This window comes from Carassius gibelio, chromosome A4, assembly GCF_023724105.1.
Source record: "Carassius gibelio isolate Cgi1373 ecotype wild population from Czech Republic chromosome A4, carGib1.2-hapl.c, whole genome shotgun sequence".
Classification (NCBI taxonomy): domain Eukaryota; kingdom Metazoa; phylum Chordata; class Actinopteri; order Cypriniformes; family Cyprinidae; genus Carassius; species Carassius gibelio.
Window position 1 is genome coordinate 22,733,350 of NC_068374.1, and position 20,944 is coordinate 22,754,293.

Below are 20,944 nucleotides of genomic sequence, written 5' to 3' on the forward strand. Positions count from 1 at the left end.
GCTGAAATGAGCAAAGCAATGTTTGAAAGTGCTGCAGTGCAACAGTGTTTACACTCTGCTTAAGATTGGCTTACTCATAGTTGTCTTTGCACATTAATCTAGGAAAGGAGAAAGTATTTTAAAACATGACTGAAATGGCCAGGTTTATGTATGGTTGTCGGCTGTTATTGGGGTTGAACACGCTGCATGCACTCATTTTCATGGACAGCAGTGCGTGGCTCCTTACTGGAGCAGCACCATGGACAGCGACAGGCCCATCAGCCTCAGGTCTGCCCTGCGGGACTGACACTGCACACCCTGCAGCTAGTCATTCTGATGCTTTTACATCTGTCCATAAAAAACATCTGTCCAAAGGAAAGATATTTTAGCTTCACTTAGGTCTGTTTCCTTCTGTTGTTAGTAACTCCTAACATATTTGCTTAATTGTTAATTTTGTGCTTTATGATCTGTGGTGCAGTGCTCCCCAGAGCCACACTTTATCAAGAGGCTTTGTGCTAATAAATTTCAGCAAATTACATTTTCTGCAAAGTAGACAAAAAGTCGAGTGCAGTATAGAGACAGTGGGATGGTACAGATAACTTTTTGTGTGTGTGTGGTAAAGCTAGAGTAATTTAAGAGTTTTTTTTTATGCAATCAAAAAACGTTTGGTAAAATGTAGGAATCAATTCACAATATTAGTAGTTAGTTAATAGCTCACTATCTATCTATCTATCTATCTATCTATCTATCTATCTATCTATCTATCTATCTATCTATCTATCTATCTATCTATCTATCTATCTATCTATCCAATAATTATGTCAATAGTTCTAGCTGCTAATAATGACTGATAATAATAATGACAATAATTTTATGCCCTTCTGTCGAGAATCTAAAGTTTTCTGTTTGTGAACCGATTTTTTTTTTTTTTTTTACATTTGCTAATACTTTGCTAATACATTTGCTAATACTTTGCTACAATTAACTTTTGCCGTAAGCGTTTTTATGTTTAAGTCATTTTTATGCAGTTGTGTTCTAGTGGAGTCGGGTAACACAACGAAGGTGTTTCCTAAATATTTTAATCTTTCCTAAATGTTATTCGCTTAAAAATAAAACAAAGAAATAATTTCCATGCGTAAACACTGAAACCTATAGAGACTATTCTATTTGTTGGGAAATCGCACAGCTGCAACTTTAAGACAGAAGCGAGCTCCCTCTCTTTTCTCGAACAATGGTCTCTACCAACCACCGCTGATCTCGCGGCTGAATCCTCAACGTGCCGTTTTATTTCTAATGGGCATAACTGGAAATCAAAATGTCATCGATATACGGGAGAGTATCGCGTTTCTGAGAATGCCAGCGGTGGATATTCATGCGGGTTTCGCCGGAGCAGTGCTGATTTTGGCCGGTGAAGCTTCCTTGTAGTGAATGAATCGGATGATTGGAGCAGCTGTGCGCTCGTGCTTAGATTGCAGCTGTCATTGATATCGCTCAGGGAACAGTGAGTATAAGACAGGTGCACAATACAATACAACAGTCATTGTGTCTGACTTGTGGAAATGCAGTATTCTTTGTGCACCTTTTTCAAGGTGATTGGGAAATGCTTCTTTAGTGAAAGGAAACTTCCAACAGTTGTGAAAGGAATTGTTGTAGTAACAGATATATCAATGAACGTGAGTGAGTGAATGAATGAATGCTTTAATTAATGAATGAATGCATGCAGATTCTTGGGAACTGATGATAATCTTTCATATCTCACAAAGGGAAAAGGTGCATAGATCAATTGAAGACACTGACAGAGAGAAAGGAAAGAGGGAGGAGGGAGGGTGAAAGAGAGAGAGGCAAAGGCATGATGTAATGCGCTTGAGACAGTGGTTGAGGATTCTCTTCAATTAGAATTACAGCAGCAGAATAAGATGTTTTTAAAAGAGATGAGATTACTGTAACATGCCGGCTTGCTAGGTGTAGTGAGCATGTAACAGGAATTGTTCTTGCATATTCCATTGCCTGTGGTTCAGCTGTAATGGACCGTATTCACATGTGCCGGAGGACTGTGTGAACATGAAAGTGGTGCTCAAATGTACTAATGGTTGGCTGTTCGGTCAAATAAACCGTATTTGAATTGTTACAGCATGAAACTTCTATTTGTTGAATGTTACACACACAATTAATTTGAAATGCAAATACAATTTTTTTTTTTTTTTTTACTGTTTTCAGGCAATAATGTGCTAAACCGCACAAGTCGTACAATCACATCATGTCTGTGAAAGTAATTTGTCACTGTCTGTCCATTTTTATAAAGTTTCAACTATTTTCCAAGCATCAAAAAAATGATGTAACCGGTGTATAACCAAACAAATATCTGCCTTCAATCCTCCAATTGAGTCATTTTGCTTCTGTGCAGACACTAAACACTTAGCGTGGCAGCCATGACTGTCTCATATTGATGGGGAACTATGGTGGCCACACTGGTGCTCTTGCCTCCTCTAATGGTCTTTACTGTAGATAGACAGGCTGAGAATAGGACAGCCCCTGTGTCCCCCTGACCCTGTTGGTTGTGCTGGTGTGTGAAGTCTACCTCAGCCTTTCCTCTGTGTTTTATCAAATGCACAGCTGGTTTGTATGACCTTGGTAGGGGGTGTGTGGTGGAAAGGATCTTTTTCACACCACTGAATGTGTGCAGGTTGGTTATAGTGAAAAAGTGGCAGTGAAAAATTACAGTGGAGTCCAGTCTGAGAACACTGTTGAAAATCTGGGATATAAAATCATTTTTTAAATATCAAAATAAACTAAATATAATGTTACAGGTCACTGTCGCAGTCTGGTCTTTAAAATCTAATTGGATCATTCAAAATAAATAAATAATATTTTAAATGATACAATCATTATTGATATCTACTTATAATGGCATTAAATAAATTAGAATTTTATAAGAAGGTTTAGTGGGGTTTGGGTTTTTTATGTAATTTAAATCTAAGAAAAATAAAAGAAGAAAACATTTAAATATCAAAATAAAATGTATATGAATGTAATGGTGTAAACGATATGAATGTAATTGTGTAAAATAAATGAGACATTTTTAAGATCACTGAAACAACCGATGAAAATCTATATTTGACATTTTATGTATTTAGTACAAATGTAATTAATTAAAATAAATCAGTTCAAGTCACTAATCACATGAATGTAAATGTGAGACCTTAACCATGTGAATAAACGTGTGGAGCTCTGACAGCTTAAAACTGTCATTAAAAGCTACAAGGACAAACCAAATACTAGGACATTTTAAAATTCACACACATATTCTCAAAATTAAGTTGAACTAAAATCTCTCTTACACATATTTGAACCGTTTCAAGAAGATCCAGTTACATCGAGTGATTCGTTCGCGAACCGGATATCACTACACTGTTGTGTTTTGAACTCTCTCACAACAGACACGGAAGAGAAGACAATGCTGAATAAAGTCGTAGTTTTTGCTATTTTTGGACCAAAATGTATTTTCGATTCTTCAGCATATTCTAACGGACCCTCTGATGTCACATGGACTACTTTGATGATGTTTTTCTTACCTTTCTGGACATGGACAGTAGATGTACACACAGCTTCAATGGAGGGACAGAGCTCTCGGACTAAATCTAAAATATCTAAAACTGTGTCCCGAAGATGAACAGAGGTCTTACGGGTTTGGAACGACATGAGGGTGAGTAATTAATGACATAATTTTTTCGGTGAACTCTAACCCTTCAAGTGATGTGTTGATAAGATAATCAATGAAAGCATTTGCATCAGTTGAAAAATAAATCAAAATAGAAGCTCTTTAGTGGTCTCAGACTTTTGGACCCCCACTATATGTCAAATGCAGCATTATAATTTTTGCGTGATTGGTGCAGTTCCATTATTCTTGGCCTGTCTTGTATCAATACAAAAATCCACTGGTTTCATTGAACTCCCTCACCTCAGGCATCCCTTTCCTCTCAATCTGTACTTTTCTCTCTTGCTCCCTCCCCCCACAGCCATCCATCCATTCATTCAGACAGTGTGTGTGGAATATGATCGCTTGTGTTGTCATCAGTGGGGCTTTTACTCTGGGCATTACCTTGTGCTCCACTCAATACTCCGATTGAAATGGGGCTTAAAATACAGTGTACAGCAGTGTCTCTCTGCCAGTGAGCAGTCTTGGGTTTGTGCCCATCTGCGTTATATTTCAGTGCAAGATGTTATGCCAAATATCCTCTAAATATTCTGTGCCCTTGACCTTTTGTTAAAATGTGAGCTGCAATGCGTTAACAGTCAATAATCCACACTCCTTTGTTCATTTATTGAGTCCAGCCCACATGCTTGGACAATCACTGCTCCCCTGCTTTCAGAAGTTAAACTGATGTCTGATGTTAGTGCCTGTTTGGTGTAATGAAATATACATGGGAGTCTTCTTCACTGAAGATGCTGTAATGGTTGTCCTCTTCCAACCCTGCAGCATCATTCTGTCTTTCTTCCTTCCTCTCTTTTATTTCTTCCTGGAGGTTCATATAGATCACAGAGTTGAGATGCAGTTGCTCAGTTGCGTAATCACCAATGCTTCAGTGCCCTTTTGCTCTGATCTAAGTGCCTCCAGACCACGATTTCCACCGAGGGCACACTGTAGTTGCTTTCAATTTGTTTGGTGGTTCAGTTGCATTTCATTCATAATTTTTCATTTGGAGCGTGTAGGAATATATGCTAATGAATTTCAGCAACTGACATTTTATGCAAATTTGATAAAAAAATTGATAGTTTGATGCTACAGAGAGCTCACAATTTTATCAAAATGTATCAATTTCTGCTCTGCAATATGCAATTAAATGTCAAAATATTTTTAAAAGTACCACTGAGATTAGAGTGAGACAGACAATAAGGAGAATTTGTCAGTGCTTTCGTTTCATTTTATTTAGCATTGATTTTGTCTCTCCCATGCTCACTGTGTGTGAAGGCATAAATGCTGGCTCTCAGTCACACACTATACATATATATATATATATATATATATATATATATATATATATATATATATATATATATATTTATATATATAGAGACACACACACACAGTGGGTATGGAAAGTATTCAGACCCCCTTAATTTTTTCACTCTGTTATATTGCAGCCATTTGCTAAAATCATTTAAGTATTTTTTCCCCCCTCATTAATATACACAAAGCACCCAATATTGACAGAAAAACATAGAATTGTTGACATTTTTGCACATTTATTAAAAAAGAAAATGGCAAATGGCTGCAATATAAAAGGTGTGAAAAATGTAAGGGGGTCTGAATAGTTTCCGTACCCACTGTATTATATACATATTTATTATATTATTATATTACTTTTTTTGGACAGCCATCTAACCTACAATTGTTTGGACAAACATTTTTTTGTTGTAATATTGAAACTGGATTTATTATTATTATTATTATTATTAATTTTATATTTCTGTAGAGTCAAATGATATAGAACAGTGAAAGAATACTGTATAGAGCAGTAAAATCAACTCAATTACAGCCTCTCAAAGGAAATAGATCATGTGAACTGTTATGTTATGTTACTGTATGTTATGTTATGTTATGTTATGTTATATTATGTTATGTTATGTCAGCTTACTAAAAAACAAAGTACAGGAAATGTTTTTATTCATTTCATCAGTAGTTTTCATTTTACCAAAAACATCTGTTGTGCTATTTTTATAGCTACTGTATGACTATAAATAGTTATGTCTATTTATAGTTAATAAATCATATGTGATTCCATGTAGGCCAAACACTTATTTTTAGTAGATTTAAGTAAACCCTAAAAGTTGTCTGATTTAGTCATTGTGGTCTGTTGTGCTCACTGATGTTGTGTGATGGTGATGTCAGAGGTGGTGTGTAAACTGGCACATGCAGACTGCTGTGAGAGGCGCTGCAACAGGTGTCTGTGTCTGAGTAGGACTGAATCTGTCAGTGTGTGGACACAACACAAGGTCTTTTTCCCCCATTGTAGGCAGAGTAGTGTTCGGGTATGTGTGTGTGTGTGTGTGTTTGTGCAGTGATTGAGAGGGAGTCCCAGACTCTGTCCCACATGAATAATTTATTGATTAGCATATGGCATTGAGACGTCGCTTCTATTCCAGTTCCTTTGTCTCTCTCAATGCTCGCTTCTCTGTGTTATATCTGGATGTTTCTGCAGTATTCTCCAAATATCAGGAAAAAGCAACCCCTCTTTGCTTTGTCAATTCTCTGGTTTATAGTGATTGCTGTGCACTTTCATGTGAATTCGACAACTATCTAGTTTACACTCATTTTTAATTGAAAATTGTTTTCCTGACCAGAAAGCTCCAAGGGCCAGTGATGAGGAGTGTTGGTGATTTGTGTTTTATTGATCAGCTATCAATATCCCAATAACTACCTCCATGTTAAACTGCAACAGAGATGAGAAGGTGCTTCCAGATTCCTGAGGGCTCATTTACAGATTATTTAAAGTCATTTCAGGTTTCTTTTAATTTGTACACGACCGAACATGGTCATATCGGAGTAGTTGAGTTGTTAACTCTGTAATTAGACATCTTTTCCAACAACTTAACAGATTTTCTTTTATTTAACATGGTAGGAGTGCATTGTGGCATTATTATTTATTTCTTTTATTTATTGTATTTTATGATATATAATTAATTTATATATATATATATATATATATATATATATATATATATATATATATATATATATATATATATATATATATTTTTAAATGTCTAATTATATTATATCAATTTTTTCTATAATATTTATTTAGCTTTGTTATTTTTTTGTGACTATTTGCAGAATCCGTGAATGTCTAAACTGGGTGCACTTCTCTTGTTCTCAAAAGGGTGATTGTTCCCCTGTGAAATTAAGTTAATTCAATTTGAATTAAGCAGCTTGTTAGAACAATGGTATTTGTTTCAGTGTCGAGTTATTCTTATTGCTTCGGTGTTTACATTTCAAAAAAATAACATTTTATTTTTGAAGTTGCAGCCAACTTATGTGAGGTCTTAAGCTTAATGATATAATCATCTGTTTTCTATTGACATTGGTCAAGTGTTTTGATATCCATCTGCAGTTTATGAGAAACTTAGACGTGGTCTTACTTGTGACAGACGTTTACACATTAATTTGTCTTCTGAATTGTCTCTTTATTTACAATACCAGTACAAAAAAAAAAAAAAAGAAGAAAATCTGACTTTTCCAGAATGCTTCAGGGCTTTTCTATTGTATGCTTGGTTGGAGACAGTAAAGCTGGCCACAGCCCAGAGTATTTGTGGGTCTAAAGTTAGCAGTTAATGTCTAGCTGGGAGATGGTGGGACTCTGGCTAACAGCCCGTTTGCATGGTGTCTGCAGGCCCATTGCCAGTGACAGCCAGTTTAGGATGGACTTGTAAGCCTACTATCTGTAAACATTGTAGGCCATATGTCTTCTGTAAATAAAATGATATAGACTTTTTGTATGTTTAAATGTGTATACTATAGGAAAGTAAGATCATGTTTAAATTTAAAGTAATAATTATTTAGAAATTAGTTATGCAGGTCCATTTGGTGAAGCAAATGTATACTTGATCAGCTATCAGTATCCCAATAACTACATCAAGAAAATTCGCTCATGGATTTTCTGAGCAGTTATGAACTTAATAAGTGACCATTATGTAATTGACAGGATAATCAGTCAGTCACATTTTATTTAATTTAAAAATGTGTTTATTGAAATAATAAAATAAGTTGAAATAAAATAAATATTCAACTTAAAATTAGAAAATTAGAAATGCTGCCTTGTCATCTAACTGAAATTGAGTTGAATTGCTAAAATTGCTAAAACTTCAAATAAATAAGTGAACTAAAATTCAAATGAAAACTGAAAATATAGTAAATAAAAGCCAATTTAAAATATGAAGTGCTCTAATAATATACAAATAATAATAAACTTATTGTATACATTTTTTAATCTTTGTTTTTTTTCATTATTTATATATATATATATATATATATATATATATATAGATAGATAGATAGATAGATAGATAGATAGATAGATAGATAGATATAGATTAATTTGGTTTTTTCTTACTACTTGAGAAAATTGCTCCTCTTTTTCCAGAGTCCACAAATGGCACACACATCTTTAAACACCCCAAATATTGAAAATGTTAGGTTGTTGCCATCCTCCGTAAGAATAATTAGCCACCTGAGATAAATGGCACAGCTGGGGATTGTGGTTTGTCCCGGGTCATGGTGCTGCAGGAGATGGTGCTACACAGCTGTAGAGCACCCTGTTACATAAGCAAAAGAGGAAATTATGCATTCTGACCCAGTAAATGGCACAAGCATCAAATCTAGAGTTCAGGAAGCATACACATATACTTTACAACATTATTCAGACTGATTCATTTTTTAAAATGGTTAATATTAACAGGACCTGAGATGCCTGGTCAGTCAATTGAGCTGGTATATGTCTGTGTATAGTTTAAATCATGGACTTCAATACAAGACTTACTTGCCAAGAGTTTGTCTTTCTCTGTTCATCTGTTCTTTCTCCACTCACTCTGTTGTACACCGGCATAAACACATCTCATCCTTGCCAGTAGATTCCTCCACCTGCTCCGCCTGTGTTGTATCATCACAGCCCAGGCGAGGTGCTCTGTGGCCCTGTGTGTTTTTAATGCTCGCCTCCTCTACCTCTAACAGCTTTGAGTCAAACACATCACCACAATGTATTGTGTATGTAATTGACAGACAAAAGAAGTGTATGTTATGTACATAAAGTGTTAATAATATCATACTTCTCATAAGTGGTAAGACTTTTTAGCTGATTATCAAAGAAGCCTCTTGTGCTTCCTAAGGCTGCATTTATTAGGACTAGTTACGTTTATTTATATATATGACTGTTTCAAAGGAGTTTTACAGATATTTCCATTGCATGCATCCTCTCTCAGCAGGTGAAGATGATGTGCGAAGTGATGCCCACGATCAGCGAGGACACGGCGATGAGCCAGCGGGGCTCCCAGAGCAGCGCCTCCGACCCTGACTCGCATTTCGAGCAGTTGATGGTGAACATGCTTGATGAGAGAGACCGTCTGTTAGACACCCTGAGAGAGACACAAGAGAGCCTGGCCCTCGCCCAGGAGCACCTGCAGGACGTCATCTATGACCGGGACTCACTGCAGCGTCAGCTCAGCTCCGCACTGCCACAGGTACGACAACTACACCCAAACCGTGCTGTTGATTAAGGAACTCATCTAACTATTCTTCTGACTTTAGGCAAAAAGTCTGGTCCACGTATCGTTAAATCTCCCTTTTTAACCAAAAGAAAACTCTTAAGCTTAGACATCATTTTCTAAGTCGGAGTACCGGCTTGGAAAAAATCATAAATGTCAATTTTGGTGCATTTTTCCATAGCTGAGAGACTGTGCATTATATGTGCACGTCACAGCTGGCCGTGTGTGATCGCAGCAGCTGAAACTGGTGACACCAAGTCTCTCCTCCCAAACAAAGAGGACTAAAAATCACCAAGCGCAGTTCTCAGCTGCACTACTACTGCCCCAGAGACATGGGGAAGAAGTGATGGCTTACGTAATCACGACTAAAACCAGATTAGCTGGACGCTCAAAGGAAAAGTGTGTCAGTAATTCTAGTCACAAGTCCTTAGCGTTCTCCTTCCAGAAGTCTCTGTGGTCCCGGCGGAGAGTAAAAGAAGGTTTTGTTGTGTGGTAGTTCTCTCTTGTTCTTGGTGGAGACACAGTTTTGGTGCTGCTTGCTGTACTGAGGGCTACGGCTGTATGTTTAACACTATGAAAAAGGGGTACAGTGTTACTAGAACATGAAAAGTATTCTAGTAAAAAAAAAAGACTTTAATCATGTAAATTACAGACATTAGCATATGACTGATCTCTTGCTGTTTTACAGTCCGGCGCGACATACTTATTTTACAAGAAGAATGGCATCATAGACCAAAAATGTATTGATAACAATGTGTTTATTGTCTTTGTTTACTGACCACATCTTAAATGAGATGTCTCTTCTCTCAATCCAGCCCTTACATGCATGCGGACGACTCCATCAATTAGCGTGGCAGCGCTTTATTATCTCTAGCCGCATCGACTCCATGCTAAAGCTTTACGAGTCTCTTTGGCGGAATAATTCTGAAGATGTGCACCAGCAGGAAAGCCGTGTTATTATGAGCTGCTGTAATTGAGAAACCGTGAACGGTGTCTGCTAATGTTTTTTAAACGGCATTGAAATCGATTTTATTCACAGTGATTGTTTGGTGGTGTTTATAATGGCCACTTTACACAGTTTACACTAATTGCATGATGGATGCAGGCTTTTGCTTAGTTGATAAGTTAAATATCAGTTTATTCCTAGCTTTTCACTAAGGGTTATTAAATGTAATTATTTAATTTTAATTCTGGTTTTGTAGGAGTGGGTTTTCATACCTCCTTTGAGCTCATTGTGTTCTCATTGAGCTCCTCGAGCGTGACTATGAAGATGAGGGGAAAAAAATATAATTCAGTTGAGAAATCACTTGAGAGGTGGCAACCCCATTTCTGCACTTTCTGCGATTGGCCGATTGCCTTTCAAACTTTTTAAACATCAGTTTGGAAATGTGTAATATGTAATGTAAACAGGTTGTCTGAATGTGGTCCACAGTGAGCAGACGTGGAACATTTCTGAAACAACATTTTGACCGCGTTTAGCGCTTGACAGCATCTGAGGTTTGGGCTCGCGGTTTAGACCGTGCGTTAAATCTGGGCTCTGATGAGAAGGGAGATGAAATGGGTTGAATTATCGCTGCAGGGGGAACTCGGCTGCAGAGGAAGAGGAGGAGAGACAGGAAAGTGGGGAGGAAGTAGACGGAAGGTGGAGTGATGCGGAGAGGAAGTGGCCTGGTTTAAGCCACATGATTGTAGCTATTGGCTGATACCTCTTTCTTTCACACACACACACAGACACACACACACACACACACACACACATACATACACACACACACACAAACATATTAACAAAAATTCAAAAGATGCCCTGGGGTCAGACTGTGATGATATCATGCATGGTAATACCTTGGGTCCTTCTTCACAGCAAACCTTGAACTGTTATGCTAAGAAACAGGACACAACTTGTAATAACTTTTAATCATTGCGACTTTAACAACAACACTAAAGTTCTGGTCATTTATACTGTGCATTATACTTAAGCACAATCATTTCTATTGATAGTTTCTTTTAAATGAATTGTTTAATTTACCAGCGATGCTTTAGTGTTTAAAAGCTGAAGTGTATTTAAACATTTGGCAATCAGAGTTGAATTGCATCTCATAACATCTAATCAAAATGATAGTTTTAACCCCCCCCCCCCCCCAGTTTTATTACATAGTAGTCCTTAAGTCACAGTCCATTTAATTCTATGGGTCAGATAGACAGGACAGTCACAGAAAACTACATTAAGATGTAGTTAAGGGCGTTTTTGCTGCTGGGGTTAAACAACTGTCTAGATTCACCTGTTTTCATGTCCTGTGTTGCTCTTTCGGTTTGTCTCATAGACTCCTGTCCTCTGTCTGTGTGGTTCAGTTCTGCTTACTCATCAGGCCAAAGTGTACACACATTAATGCCACCTTTGAGTCTGGGTCAGCAAGTTTAAGAGAAAGAGAGAGAAAGGAAGGGTCATTGAACCAACCTCAGAACACCCATTGGTACCCTTCATTGTCCAAATAAAACAAATAAAAAGCAAATTCAATTGTTGGTTCGACTTCACTAGATACCCCTCCAGCTACTCATAATACTGCACCATCCCTCTGTAATTGTCAGTAGGAGCAGGTTTTCCTTGAAGGACTTTGATCTTTGCAAGTGACCGTTTTGGACTGAATGCATAATGTTGATGGCATGTTTTGATATTTGCCTTGTGCCGAAATGTCAGTTCATGGGCTGAATGCAGTTCAGGTCATTTGATGCGATTTACATTTTTCCTTTCTCTTTGTTGTGTTAAAAGCTCTTGGTGCATGAAGAAGATCTGTAAAGTTGCAAAGAGTAAAGTCTCAAATACAAAGATATATTCATTGTCAGAGTTAAGACTCTGCCACGCCCCCCTAAAACAGCTCATTTAAACATGCCCCCACATGTCTACATCACTATGTGGAAATATTTGTGAAATGCCGCCCAAGGGAGTTAATTCTGACTTTGCTATGACAATCTGGCACTTCTGAATCAGCTACTGTAAGTATGTTTTGTTATTAGTTTAAGTTTTTGCTATTGACTGTTCAAATGTGGAGTTTTGCCAATAGTAGCTCTCTCTCTGTGTGTGTGTGTGTGTGTGTGTGTGTGTGTGTGTGTGTGAGAGAGGGAGAGAGAGAGAGATGGTCACAAAGTGGAGTCAGCTGTCTTAAACGTATACTGCAATCACATACAAGCTTCATCACAGTTTCTGTCACGCGACTCTGGCCTTTATATTTATTTTGAAAGATGAAGCTCGCAATTATGGAAAGGGCTGTAATATTTCCGACGTGTCCTTGTGGTGTTTGGCCAGTCACAATGCACTGGGTCAGTTGGCCAATCAGAGCAGTCTGCGCTTGTCGGAAGGAGGGCATTGTATAAAATTACATGTTTGTGAGAGGGCGGGGCATAGAGGACCTACAATAACGTACAGTATTTGAAAAATAATGTGTTTTTTGAACATTAAAGTATGTCAATATATTCTGTTACACCAAATACACAAAATAATGATCTTTTAAATAAGCATCATACGACCCCACAAAAACAACCAGGGAGAGCTTCACAAACCCCCATCCATGAAAGAGCTGCAATTGCAGTTATTCACCAACACCAGTACTAAACTTTGAAAATGGGTGTTTAAATCCTGGACAGATGGAGCACCACGATGAACCATCTGCCCTGGCCAGCTCAATCACGTAACTAGAATACTATCAAACCAGTTTTGACATCAAGACAGTTTTGGAAAGAAGAGTGAGAAGATTGTCTCCTCCAGCATATCTGAAGCAATATCTGAGTCTATTCTAAGAAGGTTGGAAGTTAAAGGCAAATGGTTGTAAAACACCTTAATAAGGACAATGCCTATTTCCCATGTGTTCACATTATTTTGTCCAATCTCAATATTTCGTCCAGTTGAATTGGTTTTCATGGTACCATAGAGGCTAATAAAACAAACTTTGAAAAGGGTATGCATTGGATGTTAATTGGATTTTGAGATGTGGATGTTGAGAGTAAAAGTCTAAGGCCGGCGATTAAGCAAACACAATGATGTCTGTCGTTTTCACTGAAAGGTCCAGTTATGAGATTTTGATTAAAACAATATGAGGTCAAACTATTTTATAAAAAAATAAAAAGAATAAACATTTATATGGATACATTGTTTCTGTAACAGGCATTTAGAAAATAAGGTGAATTTTCATTACATTGTGAGAACATTGTCTACACACTTTAACTTCCGTAAATTAAACCATTTCTGATTGAAACTGAATATCAGCGTGAAATACAGGGCCGGACTCAGTTTTATCCATCAAGAATTGATTGGATGGCAAAAAGTGGCGTTTTGTAGCAGAATGGTGTTGGTGTGGTGTAATAGTCCTGTAGCATTCATCAGCAACTGAGTCATTAGAGAGACACAACATGTCAATTTACTGAGTCCCCCGTCATAAATCAAACATGTCTTCCTCATTTATCATCATTCAGTCTCTTACCGTCCAATCAGTGCGCAGGATTGTGTAGTCATGGAATGTACCATTAGGATATGGGGAGGTTTGATGGGCTTGTGGAAAGTCAGATGATTAAGTGACAAAGCACATGAATAAATTCTTCTTATCTCTCTCATTCTCTTTCCCTCCTTGCTTCTGTCTTATCCTCTTCTTGTCCTCTGGGCTCATGCAGTCAGCTGGTTTCCTCCAATGCAGCACATGATTCGATGTGATCGTCAGTTATTGTTTGTGCCCTACTTCACTCGACCCTTAGGCCACATGAACACTTCATGCTACAGGAAGAGAGTGAGAGAGTGGTAAATCCACAAGGGTTGAGGAAAAACCTTAACGTCATAATTGGTATTTGTCTAAATGTTGTTTTGTGTTGAGTTCATGCATTTCCATGTCATGTTATGTTTTAATGCATGAATGACACATCAAGTTGTGCCGTGTAATTGTGTCTGTTGGGAAGCTAATGCAGTTCTATGCCATCAGACTAAGGCCCAATCCCAATTCTACCCCTTAGCCCTTCCCCTTGTCTCGATTCTCTTTTGGTTGGAGGGGTAGGGGTAAGGGGAAGGGCCAGATAGTCCTTCAAATGAAAATTTTTCAGGACCACACTTCAAACGAAGGGGTATGATCTCGAATTATCATGGCAACATGGCTGCTACAGTGAACAAAAAGACACATAAATGTAAGCTTTTTTGGCATAAATAAAGATTTTAATGTAAAGTAATCATTTGTTTTATGTTACATTCGATTGTGAGTTCATATTAACGGTCATGGTCATGAAATTCGCGGGAAAAAAAAATCGCTATATAATGTATCGATTCAGTATTTAAACTGTATTTAATAAGAGTCGTGGACAACGTTGACAAGTTTATTTTCTCCTGGATGAGTGAGCTGCGCGATTTCCGATATGTGTGTGTGTCAGTAAGCAGTTTATTAATACAGAACGATAATTAAAGGCTCTAATGCACACCAGCACACCAGTATATGTGTGTATTGTGTAGACGACGAATGATGACGTGTGACGGCATAGTAGTGGTGTCCCAATCCTTAGGGGAATATTTTCTCCCCTACCACTTGACACTCTGTTTCAAGGGACAAGGGGAAGGGGTAGGCGGAGGGGTATAATATAGAATTGGGATTGGGCCTAAGACTAAGACCCAATTCATATTGAAATAGGGATCAAAGCCACATGTTTACTTAAGGGGGGAAACAGAAAGGCAAAATATGGGCAACTGGAAAAAAAAAAAGATAAAAGGACAAAATATAAACCTCTTCTATTTATGGTTGTGGATGTGAAAAAATACAGCTAAAGTAAATTTATAAATGCATAATTTAATTTAATTTCTGTCAACCGCAGGAACCTTACTAATTGTGGAACCATTAGTTTTCACACCGCAGGAACTGGGTGCGATTTTAGTGCCGGACTGCCTTCTTTGAGAACCAAATTAGCTCTTACTCCGGAGCAGGGTCTAACCGGCACAACTGGAAAAAACCCTTACGTAAATCGACACTGATTGGCCAGACACTTTTGAAAAAACCCTCACCCGCTACAATTAAAAACACTGTGTAAACTTTTTTCACAAGTATGATGAATAGCGATAAACATACAGATGCTGAAGTTTAGGCACTTGTAGCAAATTTAGCACTGCCAGTTGACCTTAGAGATTCTTAGTCCTCCTTTCCGTTCTTTCAATTGCTTTATGCATATGTTGACATTCCATGTCCATTATTGTGAAACCTGCGAGACACAATAAAAACACAGCTCTGATCACAGTGTCCTTTATCCTCCTGTTGTTAACGTGGTTCTTCTTTGTAACGTAGTTGAACGTGGCTCAAAAATGACATTAATTTACATCACGTCCTAGTGCACAGTCGGTGAAAATGCAACCCTTTTAATGGTACTGGGAAATAGTTTGTGCAAAATTGTCCCAGTACTTTAATGCTGTACATTTAGTTCTGGAACTAAAGCAGTGTGTACAACTGGACTATTTATAACTATTTATAACCAACTTTGTCCCTTAAGGATAAATTATTTTTGGCAAACACACACAATCAAATGCTTTTTCAGAAAAGAAGTGAAAAGGTCTTACTGTTTCAAAAAACATTACAAATCTTTATGAATATTTAATTTCTTCTGTTGCTGCTATATATCTGATACGGAATTCACATTCACACAAAATTTCTAAAACTTCACACAAATTCAGATGCAATTTCGCTGCCTGGAAACTATGTTTTAGTGTTTCTACTAAAATAATTTTTTAACAAATTTAAAAAATAATTTTCCTGACTTCTGGTTGTTGTTCGGACCACATCCTCCAAACTTGCATACAATAACATCCCCCAAATGTTTGACTTTCGCAACAACTTATTCTTAGTCACTGTCCTCACCCTCACTGCTTCTGTCCTTCTTGATCCTCAACTTTTTCCTCATTCTCATTTTCTGATGCTCTCCTTTCACTATCACCAATACCTTGTGAAATAGGTACAGATCTGCCATTCTTTTTTTTCTCCCCCAAAAAAGTAAAAACATCAACGTAAAACACATGAATAAAGGCTATTATTCTGTATTCCATTTCTGATCAATAGTGCCAGCTACACAAAATTAGCATCCCATAGAAAGATTAAGTCAGTTATGCATGAAGGACACATTTTTTTGGTCTTTTAGTTATTGTTTTTATAAAATGTGCGTAAAAAATGAGAAAAACTTTGGAAAACACATTTGGATATTAGTATATATATATATATATATATATATATATATATATATATATATAGATAGATAGATAGATAGATAGATAGATAGATAGATAGATAGATAGATAGATGTAAACTGAATTTATAAGCCTTTTCTAGTCAAAAATGAGCTCACATATGGTGCCTTGAGAGTATGTGAGCTAGCATGTGCTAATGTCTCCTTTCCTACCTTGTTGCCAAAAATATGAAAATAGACATTCATTTTACTGGTTGAAGGGGATGTCGTATGACAATAAAAAAATATATAATTGTATTTGTATAAACATTTTTTTATACATTTATTTCAACCTCATTAATAAAGCAGTCCTAACACATTCCAAACACATGTATAGAGTATATTCTTACATAAATAACAAATACAGTTCTTTATATAGTTCTTGCTCAAATGATTCCTCCTACACAATGATTCTTACCACTAAAATACTTATTTTCTTGAGAAAAATAACTTGTTGTTGTTCCTTTTTATTTGTCATCCACTCTTGTAACTCCCGCTTTTACAGTATGTTTTATATTTAATGCAGTAAGTAGCTCTCTGTCTATCAGTGTGCACATATTGACAGTGCTTATTAAATTAGAAACTTGGGCAACGACCAAAATAGACAATGACATCTCCATTCCCTGTTTCATTCTCTTATCACTTGCCACTCATATGGATGAGTGCAAGGCAAGTTCATATTAATTTGGAAAAACATGATGGTGAGTAAATAAATGAGTTTTAATTTTAAGAAGAACTATTCCTTCCAATTAGCATGTAGCAATGAAAAGCAACTTCTCAAGTGCTTTACATCCCTGTATGTGAGCAAATAGGTCCATTAGCCCCCTGCATCTGGAAACATTAGAGATCAGTTCTCACGGTTTACAATCTTGTAAACTGATATAGAAGGTTACTGGGTTGAAATTGGGTAAGGCATGCCATTCTAATGAAGCATTTACTTGAAAGTAGATTTTTCGGCCTTATAAGGACAGATTCTGCAGTTACCATCAACTGATTGGCTCTAAGCCCTCAGTGACATCAGCAGTCTGTGTGACACCTTTAATGAGTGTGACTCATAGGTTTAGCAGTGATTTAGATTTAATATATGGTGGCTTAATAAAGCTTTTAGGATGTCTAACCAGACATATTGACCATTTGAACAGTGAATGATGTAGAATATTGTGTTATGATTGCATTTAACATCCATTTAGCTACTTGGATGTGTTAGGAAATCTGACCTTCTTGGCAGAGTAGGAAGTCTTGACGTCATTGTACTGGCATCTTTCACCATTTTAAACCAAATGTTTTTATATTGCAGCATGTGCTACTATTTTACTATTCATAGTCTATTAATTGGTTATTACCTATTTATAACATAGTTATTACGTGTAATGTGGCTTATGGAATAATGGCTAATTATTCAAGATTCTACAAAGTAACTCAATGAACTTGAAAGCTCTCTATTTAGGCTAATTAGGGATTTGTTGTATAAATGAATGATGTAATCGATCGAGGCCATAGCGTTACAGATTTGATCAGTCTCAGAGTGCTTCTAACCAAATCAGCCATGTCCGGTCTATGAATAGCGTAGAACTACTGATTCACAGACATAGAATGGTAGCTGATGTTTTGTGCGCGCAGCTGGCCGTTAATGGATACTTTTTAACTTCTGACTGCCTCACTTCGGTGCCATAAATAGATGGTGATGTCACAAAGAGTTTGCTTGGCATGCTTAAGTAACAACGGGAGATTCAAACGGGTACAGTTTTCAGTCAAGCAGGCATCACGCGTTTCAATGCTGTTGCCTTTGCTGACCATTTGGCACTGCAGAACTTAACATCAGGAGTGTTATGAGAGCCACAAAGCCATAAAACGGATTGAATTTAGCCTATAAACATCAACAGATACATAATATTGGATTTATTTGACTGTTATTCCCATAAAAGCTAGGATTAAAAGAACAGAGGAATGTTTCAAATTCCTTTATCCCTACAGCTGTTTTGAAGGCCGCATACTGTCTTTTAAACATGCACTAATATTAAGCTTTTAACAGCTTCTGCTGCCCTTATTGCCACACACTTAATGTCCCTCAAAGAAAATAATGGTTTATATACAAGTACATAATTGTGGCCTTTTTAAGACCAAGCTGTTTTTGTTTTCTAGGGTTGACAGACAAGAAGCAAAAAGGAATTTGAGTGTTTCTTGAAGTCAAAACTTGGATACAATAATATTTTTTGCAAACATTGACATGTGGTTTGAAATCAGTCTAAAAAAAATTTTTCTCCCTATTTATTTCTTTTTTTGTTGAATGGTTAGGTTGTTTAGGTGTTCACGACATTTTCAGTAGTTTCTAAAGCTGTATTCATATTTTCTAGTTTTCCATCCTCTCTTTTAACATTAACGGAAATGGTCTTTTTGTTCTCCATGTTTTATATTTTTTTTGGTAAAGCTTTTATTAGGTCAGCTGTTCAGACCGCAGTCGTTTTTTGCTAGCACATTCACTTTGCTTGTCATAATAAAACAACAACAATGTACTGTATAACATCTAACTTGACCATCAAACACAACTTTGAAGGCATAATTATCCCCAACTTAAAATCTGGATGTCATTTTAGGTTATTCCACACCTGCCTTACTTTCTTTTTCTGTGGCACATAAAATAAGATATTTTGCCAAAAGGTAAATGGGGTGTAAATGTCATTTGAACCCTGTTATTATTCAGAATGTCTCTTTTTGTGTTCCAAAGAAATACAATACAGTATATACAGATTTGGAATTTAATCAGAGTAAGAATGTTCAGAATATTCATTTTTGGATGAACTTTCTAAGACATTCATTACTTGTTAAGAGGTGCATGTGGTGTTGTTCTTGCTGTAAAACTGAGTAATTACCAGATGTGTTTTTCTTCTTTCAGTATTAGCTGTATGGTTGAACTCTTGTTCATCAAACTCTTGGTTTGAAAAGCAGCTCTGAAGGGATCAGTTCTAGCATGCCTTAATACTTATTCAGGGATTTTTTCCTGAATTATTCATACATTGTCTTTCCCTGATCACAGCAAAGGGCTTGACTCCAGATCGTTGTGATGAATACTCAGTTAGCATTCATGTCTTTGGCTATACTGAGCTTGTCTGTCTCTCTTTGTTCTTCCCCTCTCTCTCCTTCTTTCTCCCTGAGCCCCCGTGTTGTGATAATTACAGCCTGGCTCTCTTCATCACCAGGACCTCTGCCCACCCACAGTGGGCACAGCTGTTAGACTCGTACATTGAAGCGCACAGGTACTCCACCGCACCAGTCGTCTGCTGCTACCTCTCCGGCTGCAGACCTCCACCTCATCATTACAACCTGTAACCTTTAAAAACCACCTCTACGAGGGATTGATTGTACTGTAATTCCCCAGCTGGTGCACAGGTGACGTACAGGTTAAGAGGTACAAGCGGGATTACGTTTATTTTCATTGTGGCAATGGCCCAGACACTAGCTATTGATTTGGTCTAATGTATTACTTCAGATAAGGGAGTTGTTTGTGGCTGTTTCTGCCGTGTCTATGAATTTAATGAATTCTTCCTCGAGAAGTGTAAATATTGATTGGTCTTTAGAAAGATTGGTCTTTAGAAAGGTGGTGTTTTGGAAACATTATCGCAACTAAGATGGTTGTAATGGTGTTCAGTTTTGAATGCTTTTGTGTATATTAATCTGCCTCATTATGCTCTTGCATGTCATATATATGAAGGAGTAGGTTTAACGGTTGAGAAATAAAAATGTGAATAAGGCACATTTCGTTTTTAAAATGACGAAACTGACATGTAGCAGAAAATGCAAAGTCTGTATCAACAGACAATCGTCAGTGAATGAGACTGATATGACAAAACCAAGCCCCAGGAAAAGCAGATGCAAAGTCAATGCATTAAAACTAGTGGAGGATATAAATAAACATGTCTGATATTTGGCTGTCAGGCAGGCTTCTCATTCAGTTTCCCATGGCTGTAGACAGATCTGACAGGACATCACAGTCTTCCCTGTGCTGAAACTCTCATTTCCTCATTGACAGGTCAGCAGCGTACAGGGATGACTGTTGGTTGACCCTTTGTGGTTCTGCATATATTAGATAGAAGCTGTCTGCTTTGCAAATAAATGTACTTGTCTGCTTATCGCAGTATGCAAAATCAGTACATTCAAGTTTAGAAGCTTCAGTATTCATGAAAGAAAAATGCCCCTTATGCTAAATCCTACATGTTTAAACTGCATCCTGTCATATTCAGTATGGGACTTTGGATGCAGCCAGTGATTTTGTGAATGCGCCTGCAGCTGTGTTCACAGATGCATGCTGGAAGCACGGCACAGGAAAGAGACAGATGAATCTTGTTTTATTCACCTCTCTTACTCTATTCAAGTGGGGCGGAGATACAGCAGGGGGATTCCTTTTGATTTAATAGATATGCAGCAACGGATCCCACTAAAAATGGAAGTGAAGTCCTAGAACATTCCCACATAATTTTGT

General features: G+C 37.1%; 1 protein-coding gene across 4 annotated transcripts in view; it reads left to right on the forward strand.

Moving 5' to 3' along the window:
- The first annotated feature begins 1,236 nt into the window (after positions 1-1,236).
- Positions 1,237-20,944, forward strand: part of ppfia2 (PTPRF interacting protein alpha 2) — a 145,133-nt gene continuing 125,425 nt past the window's right edge. For 3 of the 4 annotated variants that reach the window (XM_052577212.1, XM_052577221.1, XM_052577230.1), the window contains exons 1-2: positions 1,237-1,480; positions 8,956-9,213. In XM_052577212.1, the coding sequence (XP_052433172.1) occupies positions 8,965-9,213 (249 nt within the window). In that variant the 5' untranslated portion in view covers positions 1,237-1,480; positions 8,956-8,964. The remainder of the gene's footprint in view (positions 1,481-8,955; positions 9,214-20,944) is intronic. The other variant, XM_052577239.1, reaches the window with a different exon arrangement.